General features: G+C 46.1%; 2 protein-coding genes across 4 annotated transcripts in view; one reads left to right on the top strand and one right to left on the bottom strand.

Annotated features, from left to right (window-relative positions):
* Positions 1 to 3,971, bottom strand: part of RAB11FIP2 (RAB11 family interacting protein 2) — an 88,302-nt gene extending 84,331 nt beyond the window's left edge. The window contains exon 1 of the mRNA XM_068255274.1: positions 3,940 to 3,971. The gene's annotated coding sequence lies outside the window, so the exon portion shown is untranslated. The remainder of the gene's footprint in view (positions 1 to 3,939) is intronic.
* A 59-nt stretch (positions 3,972 to 4,030) lies between these two features.
* The window catches only part of LOC137533948 (uncharacterized), a 238,874-nt gene continuing 219,573 nt past the window's right edge, over positions 4,031 to 23,331 (top strand). The window contains exons 1-3 of one of the 3 annotated variants that reach the window (XM_068255268.1): positions 4,031 to 4,256; positions 14,922 to 15,017; positions 20,674 to 20,835. In XM_068255268.1, the coding sequence (XP_068111369.1) occupies positions 14,960 to 15,017; positions 20,674 to 20,835 (220 nt within the window). In that variant the 5' untranslated portion in view covers positions 4,031 to 4,256; positions 14,922 to 14,959. Of the gene's footprint in view, positions 4,317 to 7,845; positions 7,877 to 14,921; positions 15,018 to 20,673; positions 20,836 to 23,331 lie in introns of those variants that run through there. The other 2 variants (XM_068255267.1, XM_068255269.1) reach the window with 2 other exon arrangements.

Below are 23,331 nucleotides of genomic sequence, written 5' to 3'. Positions count from 1 at the left end.
ACTGTAAAGAAGACAGCATAGCACCAGGCACAAGACAGGAAGCCCACAACTGTAAAGAAGACAGCATAGCACCAGGCACAAGACAGGAAGGCCACAACTGTAAAGACGCCAGCATATCACCAGGCACAAGACAGGAAGGCCACAACTGTAAAGAAGACAGCATATCACCAGGCACAAGACAGGAAGGCCACAACTGTAAAGACGACAGCATATCACCAGGCACAAGACAGGAAGGCCACAACTGTAAAGAAGACAGCATATCACCAGGCACAAGACAGGAAGGCCACAACTGTAAAGAAGACAGCATATCACCAGGCACAAGACAGGAAGGCCACAACTGTAAAGACGCCAGCATATCACCAGGCACAAGACAGGAAGGCCACAACTGTAAAGAAGACAGCATAGCACCAGGCACAAGACAGGAAGGCCACAACTGTAAAGAAGACAGCATAGCACCAGGCACAAGACAGGAAGCCCACAACTGTAAAGAAGACAGCATAGCACCAGGCACAAGACAGGAAGGCCACAACTGTAAAGACGCCAGCATATCACCAGGCACAAGACAGGAAGGCCACAACTGTAAAGAAGACAGCATATCACCAGGCACAAGACAGGAAGGCCACAACTGTAAAGACGACAGCATATCACCAGGCACAAGACAGGAAGGCCACAACTGTAAAGAAGACAGCATATCACCAGGCACAAGACAGGAAGGCCACAACTGTAAAGAAGACAGCATATCACCAGGCACAAGACAGGAAGGCCTCAACTGTAAAGAAGACAGCATAGCACCAGGCACAAGACAGGAAGGCCACAACTGTAAAGAAGACAGCATAGCACTAGGCACAAGACAGGAAGGCCACAACTGTAAAGAAGACAGCATATCACCAGGCACAAGACAGGAAGGCCACAACTGTAAAGACGCCAGCATATCACCAGGCACAAGACAGGAAGGCCACAACTGTAAAGAAGACAGCATAGCACCAGGCACAAGACAGGAAGGCCACAACTGTAAAGAAGACAGCATAGCACCAGGCACAAGACAGGAAGCCCACAACTGTAAAGAAGACAGCATATCACCAGGCACAAGACAGGAAGGCCACAACTGTAAAGAAGACAGCATATCACCAGGCACAAGACAGGAAGGCCACAACTGTAAAGACGCCAGCATATCACCAGGCACAAGACAGGAAGGCCACAACTGTAAAGAAGACCGCATAGCACCAGGCACAAGACAGGAAGGCCACAACTGTAAAGAAGACAGCATAGCACCAGGCACAAGACAGGAAGGCCACAACTGTAAAGAAGACAGCATAGCACCAGGCACAAGACAGGAAGGCTACAACTGTAAAGAAGACAGCATAGCACCAGGCACAAGACAGGAAGGCCACAACTGTAAAGAAGACAGCATAGCACCAGGCACAAGACAGGAAGGCCACAACTGTAAAGAAGAAAGCATAGTTTTTATAGCGCTTTCTCTCAGGATGTCAATTTGCCAAACGATTGATTAGTGACGATTCTTTGTATGAACCATCATGATCGTTTGGGATCACTAACAGACAAAAATGTCCTAACGAATCTGATCAGATTGACGGGATCTATCAGAAAATCAGAACTATTTCATTAATCTCATCAGATTGGTTAAACTCAACACACACAATACAATCTTGGTTGAACAGATTTACCAAATCTATGTAGTATAAGGGCCAACAGATTGAAAATACCTTGAATGATTGATTGGATAAGCTCTTATACTACATGAAAGTGGTAAGATTGAACAACCAAGATTGTATGGTGTGTGTTGAGCCTTAGATTTTTTTTCCATTAGTGGTCCAAAGCTATCATTTCTGATTGTTCGTACAAAGAATTCTTAAACAATCGTTTGGCAAATTGTATCATTAGTAGCCACCGTAAAGGAACCTGAGATGGGATTAATGGTTGTATATGTCAACTGTAGTGAGACGTATATGGAGGCTGCCATGTTTATTTCCTTTTAAAAAGAGACACTGAAGTGAAAAAAAAATATGATATAACGAATTTGTTGTGTACTATGAATAATTACTAGAATATTAGCAGCAAAGAAAATATTCTCATATTTTTATTTTCAGGTATATAGTGTGTTTTCTAACATTGCATCATTCTATAATATGTGCAGATTACACAACACTCTGCATTCAAAATGATTATTTCAGAGCAGTCTGTGAACTAATGACCTCTACTCTGGCAGAGAAAAAGAAAACTGTTCACTTATAGTTGAGATAATAAAAGTCAGAAGACAGCCCTCTCCACGACTTTGAAAGTCGTAGAGATTAATGGCTTTTTTGCATAGAGATAACAACTGGAGTTTCTTAACTCTTCCTGTACTGGAAACAATTATACTGATGTATCTGATCTTAAAGGGAAGGTTCAGGGAGGGTGGTTAAAAAATAAAAATCAATTTCCACTTACCTGGGGCTTCCTCCAGCCCGTGGCAAGCAGGAGGTGCCCTCGCCGCCGCTCCGCGGGCTCCGGTGGCCGACCCGACCTGGCCAGGCCGGGCTCTTCTGCGCTCCAAGGCCCGGCACTTCTGCGTCCCACGCCGACGCGCTGACGTCATCGGACGTCCGCCGGGCTGTACTGCGCAGGCGCAGAACTACTGCGCCTGCGCAGTATAGCCCAGAGGACGTCCGATGACGTCAGCGTGCCGGCGTGGGACGCAGAAGTGCCGGGCCTTGGAGCGCAGAAGAGCCCGACCTGGCAGCCGGCCTGGCTAGGTCGGCCACCGGAGCCCGCGGAGCGGCGGCGAGGGCACCTCCTGCCTGCCACGGGCTGGAGGAAGCCCCAGGTAAGTGGAAATTGATTTTTATTTTTTAACCACCCTCCCTGAACCTTTGCTTTAATGTTTTATTTCTTAGCTGTACTACACATACAAATCATTATTTTTTTTTTCGCTTCAGTGTCTCTTTAAGCAATACAAGTTGCCTGGCAGCCTTGCTAGTCCATTTAGCTGCAGTAGTGTCCAAATCACAGCAGAAACAAGCATGCAGCTAATCTTGACATATTAAACAAAAATGTCAGAAACCCCTTATCTGCTGCATGCTAGTTCAGGGTCTGTGGCTTAAAGTGTTAGAGACAACGGCTCAGAAGTATAGCCAGGTAACTAGTATTGCTTAGAAGTAAATAAACATGGCAGCCTCCATATACCTCTCACTAAAGTTGTCCTTTACCTGGGGTTTCCTCCAGCCCCTTGAGGTGCATGGAGTCCCTCACCGTTCTCTGTTCACTTGATATAACCCTCGGTAATCTGGCTGGCAATGTAAGCACCCCTCATTATGCTCCCGCAGCTGTGAGCGTGGCAGAGGCGCGGCCGATCATGCGCACTGCGCACGACTGGCCAGATTACTGGGGGTATATCAAGTGAATGTAGCAGCCACGCACGGCTGGACGAAGCCCCAAGTAAGTATAAATAGACCCATATCAGAGACCCTTTAAGAAAACTACAGCAAAACTTACTGTAAACTGAATCCAATACCGCATATCTAGGCAACCAATCATATTTCAGACACAAGCCTGAAGTGAGAAGGATATGGAGGTTGTCACACCCATTTCCATTTAAACAATGCAGATGGCCTGGCTGTCCTGCTGATCCTCTGCCTCTAATACCTTTATCCGTAGACTCTGAAAGAACATAGAGATGAGATGCTTTGACTGAAGTCTGACTAGTTTAGCCACATGCTTGTTTCAGGTGGGTGATTCAGACAGTACTGATGCATAAAAGATCAGGACAGCCAAGCATGTTGTTTAAAAGAAAATACAAATGGCAGCCTCCATATTCCTCTCACTTCAGCTGTCCTTTTATGGATTTTAATTAGAAAAGTAGCTAATTTTTCCACACTACAGGAACGTTCCCCCTCCTAGCTCCCGTTTCCCCAGACCCCGGCGCGATGTCCCCCAGTATACCTCGCAGGCTGGCTCTGTCTTCCCCGCCCAGATCTCCGATCACGTGCTCCTTTCCCGCGGCTGGCAGCATTGCTCTCTGTGAGCGCCATGATGCAGCCCAACAGAGCAGCGTCGGGACTGTACCACCTGCACGACGGGGGAGGCTGTCTCTGAGGAGCTGTCCCGGCTGCTGCATTCGGAGGGAAATAGAGAAGCCTGGGAGTGTGCAGTGTAGTATCTGCTGTCTGTGCGTCTGATAGAGGAAGGGCTGCTGTGGTTGCATGGAGGCCACATACATGGCCTCCAATTACCTGTGGGAGAGAAGGGGCTGTACCGAGGTGAGGGGTGCAGTATAGGGGGTGCTCAATGGAGGTGACTGCTGAGAGGATTGTGTACAGGTGAGGGGTACATTGTAGAGTGTGTGTGTGTGTGGGGGGGGGGGGGGGGGTACTGTGCAGAGAAAAAGGGGTGCTTTACTGCAGTGAAGGCAGCTTTGTTAAGAGGAGGGCCACACTGTGGAAGACGGATACTGTTTAGGGGAGGGGGGCGTTATAGAGAAGAGAGCGTGGGGCCCTTATACTGTGGTGAGAGGTGTTTTGCGGAGAGACGGGGGAGGGGGGCGGGGGCAGTGTCATATTAAAAGGGGATGCAGAGGTTGCAAAATAATCAGTCTGCTGGACCAGAGGGGCCTGCCTTCATCCATCTTATGTGCTTGTCATTGGTGCTATTCTGGTAATGAATACCTCTATATGTGCATTGCATAATGGTACTCCTTCAAGGGTTACTTAAAGAGACACTGTAGCGAGAAAAACGTCCCCTGGGGGTTACTCCCCTCGGAAGGGGGGATGCCTCAGGATCCTAATGAGGCTTCCCCCGTCCTCCTTTGTCCCACGGGGGTCTCGCTGTAGCCCTTCAAAGCCGGCGCAACAAATCAGACAGCCTATTCAATATTTACCTTTCCAGGCTCCGCTCTGACGGAGATAGGCAGAAATAGCCGATCTCTGTCGGGTCTGCCTGCGCAGTAGAGCGGCCCGACGGAGATTGGCTATTTCCGCCTATCTCCGTGGGAAGAGCGGATACTTCGGCGCCACCGTGGCATCGAGGAGGAAGGGGGAAGCCTCAATAGGATCCGGAGGCTTCCCCCACCCGAGGTGAGTACACCCCCCCCCCCCCCCGGGGACGTTTTTTCGTTACAGATTTTCTTTAAAGTGTACCTGAGCTGACAACTTATGAAAAATCAATACTTACCCGGGGGTTCCTCCAGCCCCATAAGCACGTCTGAGTCCAACGCCATCCTCCTGCGGTCTGCCGTTCAGCCGTGGTAACTTTCTCAGTCACGTCCAGCCTGTGTTTTTTGCGCATGTGCAGTAGACCCAGACTGATGCGACTGAGCAAGTTACCGTGAAAAATTCAGGTTCGGCTAGCACACCAATATCAGTATTCCAGGATGTTTACGTGTATGTCTGCACTTATCTGATGAAGGGGACCCTCCGTGGCCCCGAAACAATTGTCATGTTGTGCATACAATAAGGAATACACATCCTGGAATACTGATATTGGTGTGCTAGCCGAACCTGAATTTTTCATGTTGGACTGATGTGGCTTTTGCATCCAGGGTACGCACTCAACCAACCAACCACACACTGTGAGGTGTGCCTCTCCAAAACTCGATATTGCACGTGAGCAAGTTACCGGGGCTGATCGGCAGACCGCGTGAGGACGGCGTGGGACTCACATGCTTATGGGGCTGGAGGAAGCCCCGGGTAAGTATTTTTTTTTCGTAGGTCGTCAGCTCTGGTTTACTATAAATAAAAAAAACGGATCATTTTAACTTACCTGACACTTTTTGCAGCCCCCTGGAGTCATCCTGTGCTATCCTTCCACAATTCTCCAGCCAGCAGTGGCAACCCCCTGAAAGCTGGCCATTTGGAGACTACACGTGTGTGGCCCCAAGCCGCACGCACCCTGATCGCACTCGCATTGCCGATTACACCTCTCTGACACTGTTGCTGTCCTTGGTAGGTTTAGGGGCTCCATATCAATAGAGTGCTTAGGGCCCCATGTAATAATCGCACTGGGGCCCTAAGCTCCTTGGTTACGCCACTGGTGGTGCTGAATTGATGCAAAGGTGTTTAGTTAAGGTGAGGGAGTGCTGATAAAGAGATTTGAAACCACACTGTGGTGAGGGGTGCATTATGAAGAACGGGGTGTTGTATGGGGGGGAGGGTGTTATACAGAAATTGAGTTATAGTGAAGGGTGTTTTGTGAGTAGGAGTGGATGCTGTTTTGGGTTGAGGGTTATGACAGAGGTGCTATACTACGGTAGGGGGTGCATTGTGCAGAAAAGAGGTGCTGAGGTCAACAGTGTTATATAAAGAGGGGGCTGTACTGAGGTAAGGGCTACATTGTGCAGGAGTGCAGTGCAATGTGAACCAACAGGAATCTCAGTGACATACTGGCCAGCATGGATTAAGTCACCTGCTAGGGGGCAGTGCTATGCATATGACCCAGTCGCCGTGCCTTTTTGCAGTGTGACCGCTATTATTAGGTGTGCAACCAGCTTCAAGGCCTATTAGGATAAGGCTGCCCACGCTGTGTAAAGACGGATCCGTTTTCCATTTGAAACTAATAAGTTTGTTACATCAGCCACTCGGTATACCTGTTGCTGTCTAATTTGCATTTCTCCGCTGGCACCGCCCCTCGGGTCTACCGCACGGGAGAAGCCGATATATGGATTTGAGCTCCGCCAAAAGCATTGAGGCTATTGGATTGCATCAGACCAATGGGAAACCTCCCTCAAACCAGTGAACATTCTCATTGGTCTGTTGCAATCCAATAGGAGTGTGACGCTTCTGATGGATCTCTGATCTGTTTATAACGGCTTTTCTCCCATGCAGTGGACAAAGCAGTAATGGAGGATCCGAATGTAAACGTGGCTGGTGAGTAAACATTTGCAAACTGCGACCAGCCTAGAGAGAACGGACTCGCGTCTGTTCTCATAGGCCACCATTGATTCCGTCGCATCTGCTTCGTCCGTCCGATCTGGAATTTCTGCACTTGATACCCATACTTGTGTTCCACTCAGAATGGATCTGTTCCATGCTTTGCATGGAATCATTTCATCTGTGTGTCGATCTCTCCCGTTGAGTTCCGCTAAACTGAACCTTTTTTTGTGCAGTGTTAACCCAACCTAACTTTTGATACTGATGCATGAAAGATCGGCAGGACAGCCAGGCAACTTGCATTGTTTACAATTAATGGGAATTGATATTAATAAAAAAAAAAAAAGCCAGATACTTGCCTAAGGAGAGGGAAGTCTCTGGGTCCTATAGAGCCTTCCGCTCCTCTCTCGGTCCCCGTTCCAGCGCTGGCTCCTGTCAGCATTATTCAACCAATTTTGTCAAATACTGTTCTCTCTGACACCGAAGGAGGCTTCAAAAATCTTCGAGAGCCGAGTGCTCCATACTGCGCACGCGCGAGCACCCTCTCTCGCACTCACGCGTGCGCACTATGGAGACGCCTGTCTTTGGGAGGACTCAGCTTCTGGAGACTTCTGAAGTCCCTCACAGTGGGGGATTCAAACGGGAGCCAGCGATTAACGAAGGGGACCAGGAGAGGAGCTGGAAGGCTCTATAGGAAAGCTATAGAGCTTTCCCTCTCCTTAGGTAAGTATCTGGTTTATTTTTTTTGATATTGATACCCATTGACTTTAAAATGAAATAAATATGGCAGCCTCTTGTTTCAGGTGTCCTTTAAGAGGAACTGTAGTCACTGATTGCTCATTTTTCCCCAAGTGGTGTTTGATGTTCTTCGGCTCAAATCAGTGTACATGAATAGTGAAATGAATGCACTGTGTATTTACACTGTGGTGGGTGGGGCTAAGTGGCAGTCTCCTCCTCCATTACCATGGTGAAAGTATTGTGTACAGAGAACGCATGAGTGACCCACACACTTCTGTGTAAGTCTTCCTGTCTGTGACATGCATTGCTATCTTCTCTCCTTCTTATTATATCTGTGATTTTGTGTGTGTGTGTGTGTGTGTGTGTGTGTGTGTGTGTGTGTGTGTGTGTGTGTGTGTGTGTGTGTGTGTTTATAACTATAAAAAAAAATCTCTGTAAGTACCATATATTCATAGATAAATAGTGTGTATGTGTCCACCTAGGTTTCTGTGTACAGTACTGTGGAGCGACTATACTTGCCTGTGTAAAGAATAAATGTACTCTGCACTGAAGAAAATGTCAATGAAGTTTTATTGTATCCATAGTCCCTACTGTGTGTGTGTGTGTTTACAGGGGGGAGTGTGTAGATTAATGTGTTTATCTATGCACCTCTGTATGTACTGTATTTTCATAGATAAATGTGCTTAAATGCCTGTTGACTGTCCACCTAGTTTCCTGTGTACTGAGGAGTGTCTGTTTATTTATGCCTATGTAAAAGGATAAAGGTATTCTGCACTGGAGAAAATGTGAAACCATTTCTGGGTACGTTTTATTGTATCCATATTGCTTACTATGGTTCTAGCTAACTGTTCACGGTTGCATTATGAAATCAGTATAGAAATTCAGTGCAGGCAATGCATATACTGTATTTTTATCAAGCATGTTAATGCTGGGTGTAGTTTGATAAAAGGACCAGGATACAGTTGAATCTCGTGTGTATGTGTATATGTGTGTGTATGTATGTACAGTGGGTTGCAAAAGTATTCGGCCCCCTTGAAGTTTTCCACATTTTGTCACATTACTGCCACAAACATGCATCGATTTTATTGGAATTCCACGTGAAAGACCAATGCAAAGTGGTGTACATGTGAGAAGTGGATCGAAAATCATACATCAATCCAAACATTTTTTTTACAAATAAATAACTGCAAAGTAGGGTGTGCGTAATTATTCAGCCCCGAGTCAATACTTTGTAGAACCACCTTTTGCTGCAATTACAGCTGACAGTCTTTTAGGGTATGTCTCTACCAGCTTTGCACATCTAGAGACTGAAATCCTTGCCCATTCTTCTTTGCAAAACAGCTCCAGCTCAGTCAGATTAGATGGACAGCGTTTGTGAACGGCAGTTTTCAGATATGGCCACAGATTCTCGATTGGATTTAGATCTGGACTTTGACTGGGCCATTCTAACACATAGATATGTTTTGTTTTAAACCATTCCATTGTTACCCTGGCTTTATGTTTAGGGTCATTGTCCTGCTGGAAGGTGAACCTCCGCCCCAGTCTCAAGTCTTTTGCAAACTCCAAGAGGTTTTCTTCCAAGATTACCCTGTATTTGGCTCCATCCATCTTCCCATCAACTCTGACCAGCTTCCCTGTCTCTGCTGAAGAGATGCACACCGCGAGCATGATGCTGCCACCACCATATTGGACAGGGGGGATGGTGTGTTCAGAGTGATGTGCAGTGTTAGTTTTCCGCCACACATAGCGTTTTGCATTTTGGCCAAAAAGTTCCATTTTGGTCTCATCTGACCAGAGCACCTTCTTCCGCATGTTTGCTGTGTCCCCCACATGGCATGTGGCAAACTGCAAATGGGACTTCTTATGCTTTCTGTTAACAATGCCTTTCTTCTTGCCACTCTTCCATAAAGGCCAACTTTGTACAGTGCATGACTAATAGTTGTCCTATGGACAGAGTCTCCCACCTGAGCTGTAGATCTCTGCAGCTCGTCCAGAGTCACCATGGGCCTCTTGACTGCATTTCTGATCAGCGCTCTACTTGTTCGGCCTGTGAGTTTAGGTGGATGGCCTTGTCTTGGTAGGTTTACAGTTGTGCCATCTCTGAATGATTGCTTGAACAATGCTCCATGGGATGTTCAAGGCTTTGGAAATCTTTTTGTAGCCTAAGCCTGCTTTAAATTTCTCAATTACTTGATCCCTGACCTGTCTTGTGTGTTATTTGAACTTGTTGCTCCCAATATTCTCTTAGACAACCTCTGGGGCCCTCACAGAGCAGCTGTATTTGTACAGACATTAGATTACACACAGGTGCACTCTATTCAGTCATTAGCACTCATCAGGCAATGTCTATAGGCAACTGACTGCACTCAGATCAAAGGGGGCCAAATAATTATGCACACACCACTTTGCAGTTATTTATTTGTAAAAAATGTTTGGAATCATGTATGATTTTTCGTTCCACTTCTCATGTGTACACCACTTTGTGTTGGTCTTTCATGTGGAATTCCAATAAAATTGATTCATGTTTGTGGCAGTAATATGACAAACTGTGGAAAACTTCAAGGGGGCCGATTACTTTAGCAAGCCACTGTGTGTGTGTGTGTGTGTGTGTGTGTGTGTGTGTGTGTGTGTATATATATATATATATATATATAATGTGTGTGTGTATATGTATATATATATATATATATATATATATATTTATTATACCTCTAGATTGTAAGCCTTTGGGCAGGGTCCTCCTCCTTTTGTGTCCTACCTGATCATGTACCTCCATTACTGTGAACCCATGCTATGCATCTGAGTGAACCTAACTTGCCTAATCTCCATGCTCCATCCAGTGACTGACTAAGCATCACCTTGTACTCATACTGTGCTGTGTGATCTCCATGCTCCCCTCCAGTGACTGACTAAGCATTACCTGGTACTCATACTGTGCTATGTGATCTCCATGCTCCATCCAGTGACTGACTAAGCATTACCTTGTACTCATACTGTGCTGTGTGATCTCCATGCTCCTATCCAGTGACTAAGCATTACCTTGTACTCATACTGTGCTGTGTGATCTCCATGCTCCTATCCAGTGACTAAGCATTACCTTGTACTCATACTGTGCTGTGTGATCTCCATGCTCCTATCCAGTGACTAAGCATTACCTGGTACTCATACTGTGCTGTGTGATCTGGTTTTCTTGTATTCCTGTATTGTCATATTGCTGTATGTCACCCCATATCTATATCTATATCTATATCTATATCTATATATATATATATATATATATATATATCAGTAGAATCTCGTTATAGTAAACGCTGGAATAGTACATCTGTATTAAAGACAGGTCCCAGCCAAGCACCTGTTTGATTATACAGTATATAATCAATTCTGATATAGTAAACTTGTGATATAGTAGTAAACTAAAGCCCCCTCTACACCATGCAATTTCATGTGCGATCGATCGAATTCGATTGGATCAATTAAATCTGACATGTCCGATCGGGATTTGATCAATCGTGTGATTGATTTTGGTTAGTTTTCATTGCTAAATCTATCACACGATCGATCGAATTCGATCTATCGCACGTGGAATTGCATGGTGTAGAGGGGGCTTAAAGGTTGCCGTACATCAGACGACTTGGCCGATAGACCATCTGATTTAATTATTATAAGTGGATGAAAATCGGTGCCGACAAGAGCATGCCAGATCGACCTATGCAAGCAATTCTGGGCCGAAATTGGTTGCATGTATCGATTAGACATGCTGCAAGATGTCGTGCTGATTGCTTGATTGCGTGCACGGCGGTAACATCGTACGATATCGTGATGAGCGACTGAACCTCCGGTGCTGTCCCCCATAGTGTAAAAGATGCCCTGTGAAGTATACTTTACCTGTCTGTGTCCGCTGCTGCCTCCGTCTCTGGACTCTTCCACACATACATGTGCCCCACTTGGATGCCGGTGTATACATGGGTGCCTGTGTGATGTTGCACTGGTAACTATGAGGGGCATGAGTATGTGCGGAAGAGTCCAGAGACGGAGTCAGCAGGCCAATTCCCAAGAGATCTCATGCTGAAATTGATTAGGAATTGGCCTGCGGTGTATGGGGGGGGGGCAACAGATCGCTCTCTGATCAGTGAGAGCGAGAGATCTGTCTCTTGGTCGATTTGCCCATACATCGTGTGATGTAGAGGCACCTTAAAGGGAACCTAAACTGCGAAGGGGCGCCAATAGAGTAAAAGTAGTACCAATTAAAATTCAATAAAATATGTGGGTGGTAAGGGTGGGCTCACACACCCCATAAGAACCATAAGTACTAATTTGCATATAATACAAAAATTGTTAATTTGAATACTGCCAATAAAAACAATTTGCAACGCGTTTCGCGGGTCCCAAGCCCGCTTTCTCAGCCAAGAAAAACATATACAAGCAGGAACAACAATGTCCTTGTGTAGACGAGTGTGCTTGTATATGTTTTTCTTGCCTGAGAAAGCGGGCTTGGGACCCGCGAAACGCGTTGCAAATTGTTTTTATTGGCAGTATTCAAATTAACAATTTTTGTATTATATGCAAATTGGTACTTATGGTTCTTATGGGGTGTGTGAGCCCACCCTTACCACCCACATATTTTATTGAATTTAATTGGTACTACTTTTACTCTATTGGCGCCTCTGTATATTATACTACAATGTGATCCACCTGGTGGATGGGTGTTGATACTCTTATTTTTCCTTCTACGGAGAGCGACTTTTTAACCTGAGCGAGGACAGGTCTAATCTCCTCGTCTGCGATTGAAGTGGTTGCCCTATATCGGCAACCCAGACTTGTGAGTATAATTCCAATCGTCCTTTCATTCATTTATGTCATTTATACAACAGTAATACACTATCGGGGGCTCTCTATTGTCTTCTCTCTTTTTTGTTACTAAACTGAGAATGATATGGATTTGTTTCTTATAAAATAATACCAGTTGCCTGACTCCCCTGCTGATCCTGTAACTCTAATCTCTAATACTTTTAGCCACAGCCCCTCAACAAGCATGCACATCAGGTGCTCTGACTGAAGTCAGTCTGGATTAACTGCATGCTTGTTTCAGGGTTGTGATTCAGCCACTACTGCAGCCAAAGAGATCAGCAGGACTGCCAGGCGACTGGTATTGTTTAAAAAAAAAAATCCATATCTCTTTCAGTTAAGTTTCCTTTAATGTCATTGGAAATCGAGCTGAAAAAAAAAAAAAGCCAGAGGGAAGGCTGTGGGTCCTAATGAGCCTTCCCTCTCCTCTCCCGGTGCAGCGCAGGATCTCCCGTTTGAAGCCTCCCTTCGGTGGCAGAGACAGCAGCATTTGACCAAATTGGTCCAATACTGCTACAGGGGATCCTCCGCTGGAACGGGCAGCGGGGGAGGAGAGGGAAGGCTCAGTAGGACCCAGAGCCTTCCATCTGGCTTTTTTTTTTCAAGCTCGATTCCTAATGACTAATTGGTGATGTCCCTTGAAGTTTACTATAAAGGGATATAAGGGCTGTTGTGTATATGAGTACAGTAAGCCTCAGCCAGAAATGATTTTACTTTCCCTGGACTGAGTGGCGGTGTTGTAGTGGCAGACGGAGCTAGTCCAAACAGCGGGAAATGTGAGGGACGATGTGGACGTGTGCTTCCTGAGTGGATGCACGTTTACTGTGCTGTTTTGCATCTGCTCACATGGGAACAGAGTCTAATGCTGGGGATACACGGGTCGACCAGGAGCTCGATTAGCCGCCGGATCGACCCGAGCCGCGTCCGCGCGGATCGATTCCCGCTCGTCCCCGCAGGCGGTCCTTATCAGCTGCTCGATTCCCTGCCATTGTCCGCAGACGGGAATCGAGCGGGGCGGAGGTCGAGCTGCATGAACGGGCCAGCTGAATATTATGAGCTGGCCGGATCAGCTGGTCGATACACGGTACAGAAATGTACCGTGTATCCCCAGCATATGGCTGGGGTCACAGTGGGGCGCTGTGTTACGTTCCCTGTATAACAGGAACTCAATGGAACGAAAAATTCGCACTGCACATTACGGCCGTGTTGTCCCATACAGTGAAGCATAGAGTCAATGTAAAGTATGCTTCACCATACCTGTTAATGCACGCGTGAAGCTGTATTGTACTGCTCAGGGCTGTAGAGTTGATACAAAAATCATCCGACTTCTCATCTCTGACCCCACAGCCCTGGCACTGCCTGCAGTGCGTTACTATACCTCAATGCTACCACCGCACTGTAAACATTGCATAGATGGTGCATTGCAGTGTGGCAAGCCGTGCGGCCGTTACACCGCACTGCACCACTGTGAACCTTTATTAGTAGTTGTGTGATGTGGTGCAAGCGCTGCAGAGACCAGCCTTTATATGATACTGTGCCATTGTGCGGCAACAGGGTCATATGCATGGTGCCGACCCCTGCTCAGTGACGTAACTGCTGAAAAAAGAAGGTAAAACGTATTCTAGGAGAAAACTCACATCAATAAAATGCCTTTTAAGCCACCAGCAAGCTATTAAATAGCCAGAATAAGTTTGACAGTACTTTTTCTCCTACTTGTTGGTTCCTCCTTCAAGTGCAGAGCACTTAAGTCATATTAATAAAGGACCGGGGCTGTTCTTTCAGATCTGTGCTGCGTGGGCTCTCCAGCCCGCAGCGCAGATCGTGTGCACGGCAGGGCGATCAGACTACCCCCCCCCCCCCCTTTTTCCCCACTAGGGGGATGACCTGCTGGGGGGGTCTGATTGCCGCTGCTCCGTGTGGCCGAGCGGGGGGGGCTCTTCAAAGCCCCCCTCCGCAGCGTTTTCCGCGCTCCCTCCTTCCCCTTACCTCCCTCTTCCTTATTAGGCTGCGCAAGACGGATATCCGTCCTGCTCCATGTAGGATAGGCTTCAGCCTATCAAATGACGGCGATCCCCGGCCAATCAGAGGCCGGGGATCGCCGATCTGCCTTAAGCCGCGCCGTATTGATGTAAACAGCGGGAATTTCTTCCCCGCGTGTTTACATCAGGCGTGCGAGCCGCGATCGGCGGCTTGCACACTGTTCACGGAGACAGTCTCCGTGAACTGACATAGAAAGGCCGCTTGAACGGGCGGCCGTTTCCATATAATAACCACTTAAACCCGCCGCCGCCTGTCGGCGTTAGGCGGTCCTTAAGTGGTTTAAATAGGAAATTAAAAATTATCTGCTTGGAGAAAAAGTGTATTGAATAATATGTGTTTTGGACAGATTATTTCATGTAGCTGAGTGGATGATATACAGCTGATTGCCCATCCTGCACCACTTTACCCAATTACTAATCAAGTTTTCTCACGCAGACTAATAATCCTGGTTGTCAGCCTGCTAGAGCTGAGACATGTCAACTGCTGGAAGTTCCAGTGTCTCCCTGGATATCATTGAAGCAAAATCACCAGGTAGGAGATAAAGGCTAGTTATAAGCCTTTAGCTGGGTTATAGACTTGGCAGGTGCTCTTAAAATGCAGGTAAAATCCAACTAACCTCAAGGCATGCAGCTTGCCTGCACCTTTACCAGGCTACTAACCCAGGTGAGACATTGAGAAGGGAAATTGGGGGGGGGGGGGGGACACACCTTTTTCATGGTACACATGAACTGCAATGCAGCTTGCTTCCTGCCCTCTGTAGATATGACCGGTGGCAGGAGGTTCCATTTTGTTTCTTTCACAGAGATTTGTAATGAAAAAATTACGGACAGCGGCAATTCCACATTCACAAAAATTTTCCAGAGTTGGGAGTAAAGGTCTGTAAAATAGTGTCTGAACAGTGGTAAAAAGTTGTTAAGCTTTGTTCACAATTAAAATCGAAATGGCTGACGCCAGCCATTTTCAAATTTTTTTTATTTTTGCGCGATTTTTTCCCCCTCCGAGCGCTTACTTGCACGTTGCGAATTTTTTTTTTTTTTTTTTTTGTGCTTTTGCAGAGCAATTTGTTTTTTCACTTCCTGACACAAGTCAGGAAGTGAACACTTTGACCCAGAAAATAATAAATACAATGTATTTCTTAAAAGCGCTGGGGAAATCACTATACCAAGCCCTTTTTTTTCAAGTGATTTTCGATTTTCCTATACTTGCCATTATAGGGAAATCACTTCATTTTTTTGCGGAATTTAAATCTTAAGTTGTTTTTTTGTTTTGTTTTTTTTACCGACATGTTACCGCACTTTTGTCCCTTTTTATTACTGCACTTTTACCACACATGGTAATTTCAGGCGGCATTCATTGTGAATGTGAACTTGGTCATACTTCAGTTGTTAATTTCCCGTCATTTGAGGACTGACTACATTTTCAGCAATAATTGCAGCAGAAAACAAGCGGGTGAAGGTGGTGGCAAAGGGGCGGTAATAGTTATTGATAAGGGTGGAGCTAGGAAACACTTTTTTACCTGGAAGTTAAAAAAAGGTCACATACTCACAGTCAGGGCTGTGGAGTCGGAGTCATTGAGTCGGAGTCGGGGCAATTTTGGGTGCCTGGAGTCAGAGTCGGGGAAGAAATGCACCGACTCCTAATGAATTTAAACTGTAATTAAAATAGAAAATATGATAAAATGTTCTATTTCTCAGATAATAGTCATCATAAATAATTTATACATACAGTAATAGCTGTGCTTAGTCCACAAAAATGAAATAAACCAATCAAAATCAGTTACTTGTGCTGCTTCAATAAAGCAGTCCCCGTATTTTTAAAGTCAGATATACACATCTGATTGTGACTGTATATATGATGTGTACACAGGAATCTCTTATATATGTTACGGCCAGAACCCGAAGTTTGGCCAGAACTAGAAGTGGCCGGCCACTTCGGGTTCTGGCCGGCCAATGCGCGAACTGGCCGCTGCGCTGCGGCCAATGTGAGAAATGAAACAATTCCTGTAAGGTTTAATGTGATGTTGTGGCCGCAGCGCAGCGGGGGGCAAAAAATGTATCACACATCTTTACTTTATTCAATGGCATTAAGCCGCCCGGCTTTTTCCTCTGCCTCTCTCTCCTCCCCCCCCCCCCCCGCCTCTCTCTCCCCCCTTCTCTTATGGGCACAGCCGGGCGGGGACACGCGTGTCCAGGAGAGTCGTTCCTCGCGGCAGGAGAGCAGAGCGGGGGAGGCTGCAGACATTGCTTCTGCCAGCACCCGCTCTGCAAGAACGGCAGGATTCCCCTGCCGCGACGAACGACTCCGGAGGGACACGCGTGTCCCCGCCCGGCTGTGCCCATAAAGAGAAGGAGAGAGAGAGGCGGGGGGGGGGGAGGAGAGAGAGGCAGAGGAAAAAGCCGGGCGGCTTAATGCCATTGAATAAAGTAAAGATGTGTGATACATTTTTTGCCCCCCGCTGCGCTGCGGCCACAACATCACATTAAACCTTACAGGAATTGTTTCATTTCTCACATTGGCCGCAGCGCAGCGGCCAGTTCGCGCATTGGCCGGCCAGAACCCGAAGTGGCCGGCCACTTCTAGTTCTGGCCAAACTTCGGGTTCTGGCCGTAACATATATACGAAATAACATCTATGCTATAAGTATAAAGCCTTTGGTTTGGTGACTACGAATTAAATGGTACCTGAGAAGGATGAAAAGAAAAGTTTTATACATACCTGGGGCTTCTTCCAGCCCCCTTCAGGCTAATCAGTCCCTCGCTGTCCACCTCCACCACCCGGATCTTCTGCTAGGAGTCCTGGTAATTCAGCCAGTCAGCGCAGTCCGGCCGCATGCCACTTCCACAGCCAGGAGTGTTCTGCGCCTGCGCAACAGTGCTGTGCAGGTGTAGTACGCTCCCGGTGGCGGAGTGTGTGCATGCGCACTACGCCAGACTGGCTCAAGTACCTGGACTCATAGCAGAAGATCCAGGTGCCGGAGGACAGCGAGGGACTGATTAGCCTGAACGGGGCTGGAAGAAGCCCCAGGTATGTATAAAACTTTAATTTCATCTGTCTCAGGTTTACTTTGTTACACAGTAGTACTATACTCTACATATACACTCTCCAGAGAGCTGCAGGCAATCCACTGAGAATGTGCACATTTAACACAGAGGTGTTGTCTATCACCCATAAACCTGGTTCAGATTGTGCATGAAGAATGTGTAATAGAGGAAGAATCTCCTTATTCCCCTGCAGAGTACCTGCACATCATTCTTACATGTACCCACACTTACATTGCCTAGGGCCTGATAGATGTTCTTTGTTCCGGCCTGTACCGTTTACAAGTACTCTTACCAAGGACTAGTTTTAGTCTCCATATCCTTCTCACTTCAGTTGTCTTAAAATTCCTAAGCATTGGCAGTTAAGAGACGAATTTCATGTTACATACTTTCAATCAACAAGATTGTAATATGCAACTTAGAGGAGTCTGAGTCGGTGGAATCCTAAACTGAGGAGTCGGAGTCGGTGGATTTTTGTACCGACTCCACAGCCCTGCTTACAGTACCTCGTTAGAGGTAATCCTCTGATCTTCCTGTACCCCAAGGATGCTCACTGGGACCCTATCCTCTTTTTTTTTTTTTTTTTTTTTTTTTTTCCCAGGTGCGTTTTCATCTGTGTACAAGCACAGGCACACTGAAGGCTTGCGCAGTAGCACAGAGCCTCTTGTGCACTGAAGAAAAGGCTATGCAGGGGCGGCTCTGTGCTACTGCACAGGCGCAAGTTCTTTTGTGTCTGCCCAGTGTGGCCACGCTCTTACATGTGAACCTATATAACAAGCCTTTATCGATTAGGTTCAGGGTCCTGGCGCATGGGGGAAGCCTCTTTTCTGGAATGGAGGATCAGCAAATCTCTGGGGTCTTCAAACACTGGCAGCTCCTGTGGAACCCGGCTGACTTATACAGGAGAAACATAAACTGTGAAGGAGCTCTGGTCGTGTGAGGCGTACAAGTGAAATCGGCGCGAGAGACTTGGGCGCAAGATACAGCCGGTATATGGCTGATCCTGCTGCTGCACAAGTCCTGGCCATGTTAAATACTATTCCCTCTCCAGGCCACCATGGATGGTGGGGAATGAAATAATTTGGCTTACAGCAATTGCTGGAAGCCGGATGATTGTGTTTTAAGGCTGCTTTCACAGTGGGACGTTACAGGCGCACGTTAGAGCAGCCTGTAACGCAGCCCACCGCACAGTAATGAAAAATCAATGGGCTGTTCACAGTGCCCACGTTCCGTTGAAAGTGCTGCATGCTACGGCGTTATGCGCGGCTAAGCCACGTTAGACTGTGCGCACATGCTCAGTAGTGTTGGAGGAGGTCTTCCCTCCTCCTCGGCCAGCCACATGGCTAATAAATATTCACTGCACGGTGTGACGTGCAGCGTTTGCTTCCTGGAGCGCCGCTCTGTGCGGCGATTGGCTGGCGGGACCACGTGATGCCGCATGCGTCCAAGAGTAGGCATCACGGACGCCAGAGTGAGCTGCACAACGTGGCTCACTCTGACCTCCACATCTAAGAGCACCAGGCGTTGCATTAGGGGCACGTTATGCGACCATAACGTCCCCTAAACGCAACGTCTTGGTGTGTAAGTAGCCTGAAAGTAACTTCAGCACAACTTCTGACGGTGCCGAAGTTGCTCCCTGGGCGTCCAAGTCTCCTGCGCTGGATTCACTGTGTTCACATGTGAGAGGCAAGTCTCTAAACTACACAGAGATTTGGCAGTACCAAATGATCCAGTTTGTAGATGGCAGTTTCCTCATACTTATAATTGAGCCTCAATTGAGGCTTATTGAGGCTCAATTATAACTAGGAGGAAACTGCTGTCTACAAACTGGATTGTTTGGTACTGCAAACTTTCTGTGTAGATTGGAGACTTGGCTCTCACACCACGGAGCTCTCATCCTCTGTTCATATTTGTTTTTTCCCTTCAGGTACACTTTAACCACTTCACCCCGAAGCGGTTTTTACCATAACGGACAAGAGCGATTTTCACCTTTCAGTGCTCATCCCTTTCATTTGCCATTAGCTTAATCACTACTAATCACAAGGAAATGATCTATATCTTGTTTCTTTCACCACCAATTAGGCTTTTTGGAGTTGATATTTGTCTTTGTAATTACTTTATTTTCTATGCATTTTAAAGGGAAAAACAAAATGAAGAAAAAAACTACACTTTCTCCAATTTCATCCCCTATAGTTTTAATATAAACACTGCTATTGTGCATAAAACCCACACATATTATCTGCATATTTGTCTTGGTTATCACAAGATTTTAATTATGTCCCTAGTACAAAGTATGGTGACAATATATTATTTGGATATAAAGGTGTATTTTTTTGGTATGGTTTTTTTTTTTCCAGTAATCGCAACTGCGCGGGAACACAGGTGCAAGCACAGGAGAGCGCATGCCGGCAGCAGCACTGTTTGACTTATAAAACCGTCCTGGAGCCATTAAGGGGCTCTAGCAGGAGGTTTTTATGTCTGCTTGTCAAGTGGTTAAACTAGTAGTGTGCGCACACATTTCTACACACACTTCCCTCCAAAGTGCTGCTGTTACTTGCATATAAGCTATAATTAAGAGCATATTTTACTTCATGGATGGTACTGAGTTTCTTGAAAAAGTTTTGTAAAAAAAATGTTTGCCTAGCTTTCCACTCACTGAGGCCTAGTGCACACCGGAGCGTTTCCACTGCGGTTTGCGATCCGCTTGCGGGTGCGGATCCGCTTGGGTAATGTATTTCAATGGGCTGGTGCACACCAGAGCGGGAGGCGTTTTGCAGAAACGCATACTCCCGGGCTGCTGCAGATTTTGGATTGCGGAGGTGTTTCTGCCTCAATGTTAAGTATAGGAAAACTGCAAACCGCTCTGAAAAACGGCACTTCAGTGCGGTTTGCCAGGCGTTTTTTGTTACAGTGGCTGTTCAGTAACAGCTTTACTGTAACAATACAGGAAATCTACTACACCAAAACCGCTACACAAAACCGCAAAACGCTAGCTGAAACGCTGCAGAAAAAGAAGAAAAAGCGTTTCAAAATCTGCTAGCATTTTGCGGATCTGCTAGTGGTTTTTGGTGTGCACCAGGCCTAACACTCCACCAATCTCCTGACACGGGTCTATTTACTGATGCTCTGCTATTTTCCCGATCTTCCAGCCAATAAGTACCTGGTCCGGTTACTTGAAGACAAAGGAACGGTGAGCTTCCAACCTCTGACCGCAGAGAGGACGCAGTTGGTCTTCCAGATTTTGGACAAGGTGATCCCACAGCTAGGTGTCTTCTCCCGCCTTATAGGTCTTATCCGAGCAGAACTATATGGTAAGTGGAAGTCTCTTCTGTTGCCCTCCTATTTATCTCTACTGTATAAATTAGAAATAGCATGGTTGTTTAAAAAAAGAAACAAAAAAAACCTATGAATGATGTCTGTACCTGGATTTATGCCCTTTGCACCAGATTAGGATCAGAGTCCACTTAAAAACCTTTCGAGACCGAGCCTTCTGTCATTCTGCTCCTACACTTTGCAACTTCCTGCCACACCCAATCATGACATTTCCATCCCTGGAAGCATTTAAAGGACAACTGAAGTGAGGAGTATATGGAGGCTGCCATATTTATTTCCTTTTAAACAATACCAGTTGCTTGGCAGCCCTGCTGGTTGATTTGGCTACAGTAGTGTCTAAATCACAGCAGAAACAAGCATGCAGCTAATCTTGTCAGGTCTGACAATAATGTCAGAAACGGCTGATCTGCTGCATGCTTGTTCAGGGTCTATGGATAAAACTGTTAGAGGCAGATGATCAGCAGGACAGCCAGGCAACTGGTATTGGTTGAAAGGAAATAAATATGTCAGCCTCCATATATCTCTCACTTCGGTTGTCCTTTAAGTCCGAACTGGCAAGCCACCTGTTTAGCATGGCTTTTATGACCACCTGACTATTTCCTCTGTAAGACAGGCCAGCCCGCACCCCTGTATTGATCTGAGACCTATCTATGCGCTTTGATTGCTATGGCAGAAAAGCACTTTACAAATGTTGTTGTGTTGTATTATATAGTGTGTTTGATTATGTAACATGCTCCATGTATGGACTGCTACATTTTCTTGTGACCGTTCTTCTGATGTAACTCACACTTAATTATATTTGCAGTGATCTAGTGTGTTGTGTAATGACATCTGCCAAGGGCTACAGAGGGAGTGATGGTTATGAAGTATCATAGCACTGAGCCTAGGGTAAGGGTGGTGCTTGACCTTTCCACATATGTAGGCCAGTATAAATGGATGTCTGCAGAAACATGTTCAGGTGGGGCAGAACGTTGGTGCATGATATTTATCATGTGATGTGGTCTCACTTTGCCTGTACTGTATGATATTTTTCCAGCCAGCTAAAACACACTCAGTAGGTTGTGTGTAATTAAAAGCCCAGCTAGATCCGTAACAAAAGAAGGTAGATTCTCAAAGCAATTCTGTTCATTCATTAGAAGTGAACTTTAGCTGCTCTTGCCTTCAACTGTGCACCTATTGTAAGCAAAAGCTATGGGAGAGCTCCCCTCACAAAAGACTTGTTTGCACATGCTGCTCTGGAGAAGAAACCATTTAAACTACTGTGCAGTTGACACTTGTTTTTAAAGAGAACCTGTACTGAGTAAAAATATTTAAAATAAACACATGAGGTAACTTCAAATGAACATTACATCGTTACCTTGTCATCAGTTCCTCTCAGAAGCTCACCATTTTCTTCTGACAATTATCCCTTCCAGTTCTGACAATATTTTGTCAGATCTGAAATACATCAGTTGCTGTCAGTAAAATATCAGTTGCTGTCAGTTATAGCTGAGAGGAAAACTGATGTACCAGGTAATGTCCATGTTTCCCTATGGCTCAAGTGGGCGATGTTACAGTTTAACTGTGTGCTGACCAGAAAGCTGTTATGGGTAATGGCCATTTTCAAAATGGAGGACGGAAAATTCCCCTGATCACAGTGAACAAACAGGACGCGGGACAGGAGAAAGACACTGAGGAGTAGACTACATGGAAGGTAAGTATGACTTGTGTATGCTTATTTTGACTTTTAATTTTCAGTTCAGGTTTTCTTTAATGCAGTTCTAATGCCTGGTACACACAATGCAATTTCCTGCCAGATTGGCAGTTGGATCAATCATTTCTAACAGGTCCAATCTGATTTCCAATCCTTTTTTCTGAATTTTTTTTTAGAAGGGATCAGAAAAGCAATAAAAAAAAAGAAATAAAAAAAAAAGAAATCTGAAATCAGATCTTTGACCGTCAGAGAAGCTCACAATCTAATCCCTGCCATAGTCATATGCCTATGTATATATTGTGTAGTGTATGTATCACAGTCTAGGGCAAATTTAGTGGGAAGCCAACTAACTTATCTGTATGTTTTTCTGATGTGGGAGGAAACTGGAGTAACCGGAGGAAACACACAGACACGGGGAGAATAAACTCCTTGCAGATAGAGCCCTGGCTGGGATAGGAACCGGGGACTGAGCGCTGCAAGACAACAGTGCTATCCACTACATCACCGTTCCCCGATGTCTCATAGACCCCCTCCATCCCCTGTGCAGTTCTGTAATGGTTAGCGGTCCTCCCTTCCATATACAGTTTCCTGGTGTTTAGTGCCGCCCTCTTTCCCTATACAGTTCCCTGGTGTCTAGTGCTTTCTTCCTCCTCATGTGCTTCCCTGGTGACCCTCAAATATAGATTCTCTGGTGGTCTAGAGTGGTCCAAACATAATACAAAGTGGGGAAACCACCTGAGGGCCAAATCTGAAGGTTCTGAGGGCCAGATGTAGCCCAGGA

The sequence above is a fragment of the Hyperolius riggenbachi genome, chromosome 10, assembly GCF_040937935.1.
Source record: "Hyperolius riggenbachi isolate aHypRig1 chromosome 10, aHypRig1.pri, whole genome shotgun sequence".
Taxonomy (NCBI): Eukaryota; Metazoa; Chordata; class Amphibia; order Anura; family Hyperoliidae; genus Hyperolius; species Hyperolius riggenbachi.
The sequence above is the reverse complement of the archived record's forward strand: the minus strand, read 5'-3'. Positions and strand labels throughout refer to the sequence as shown.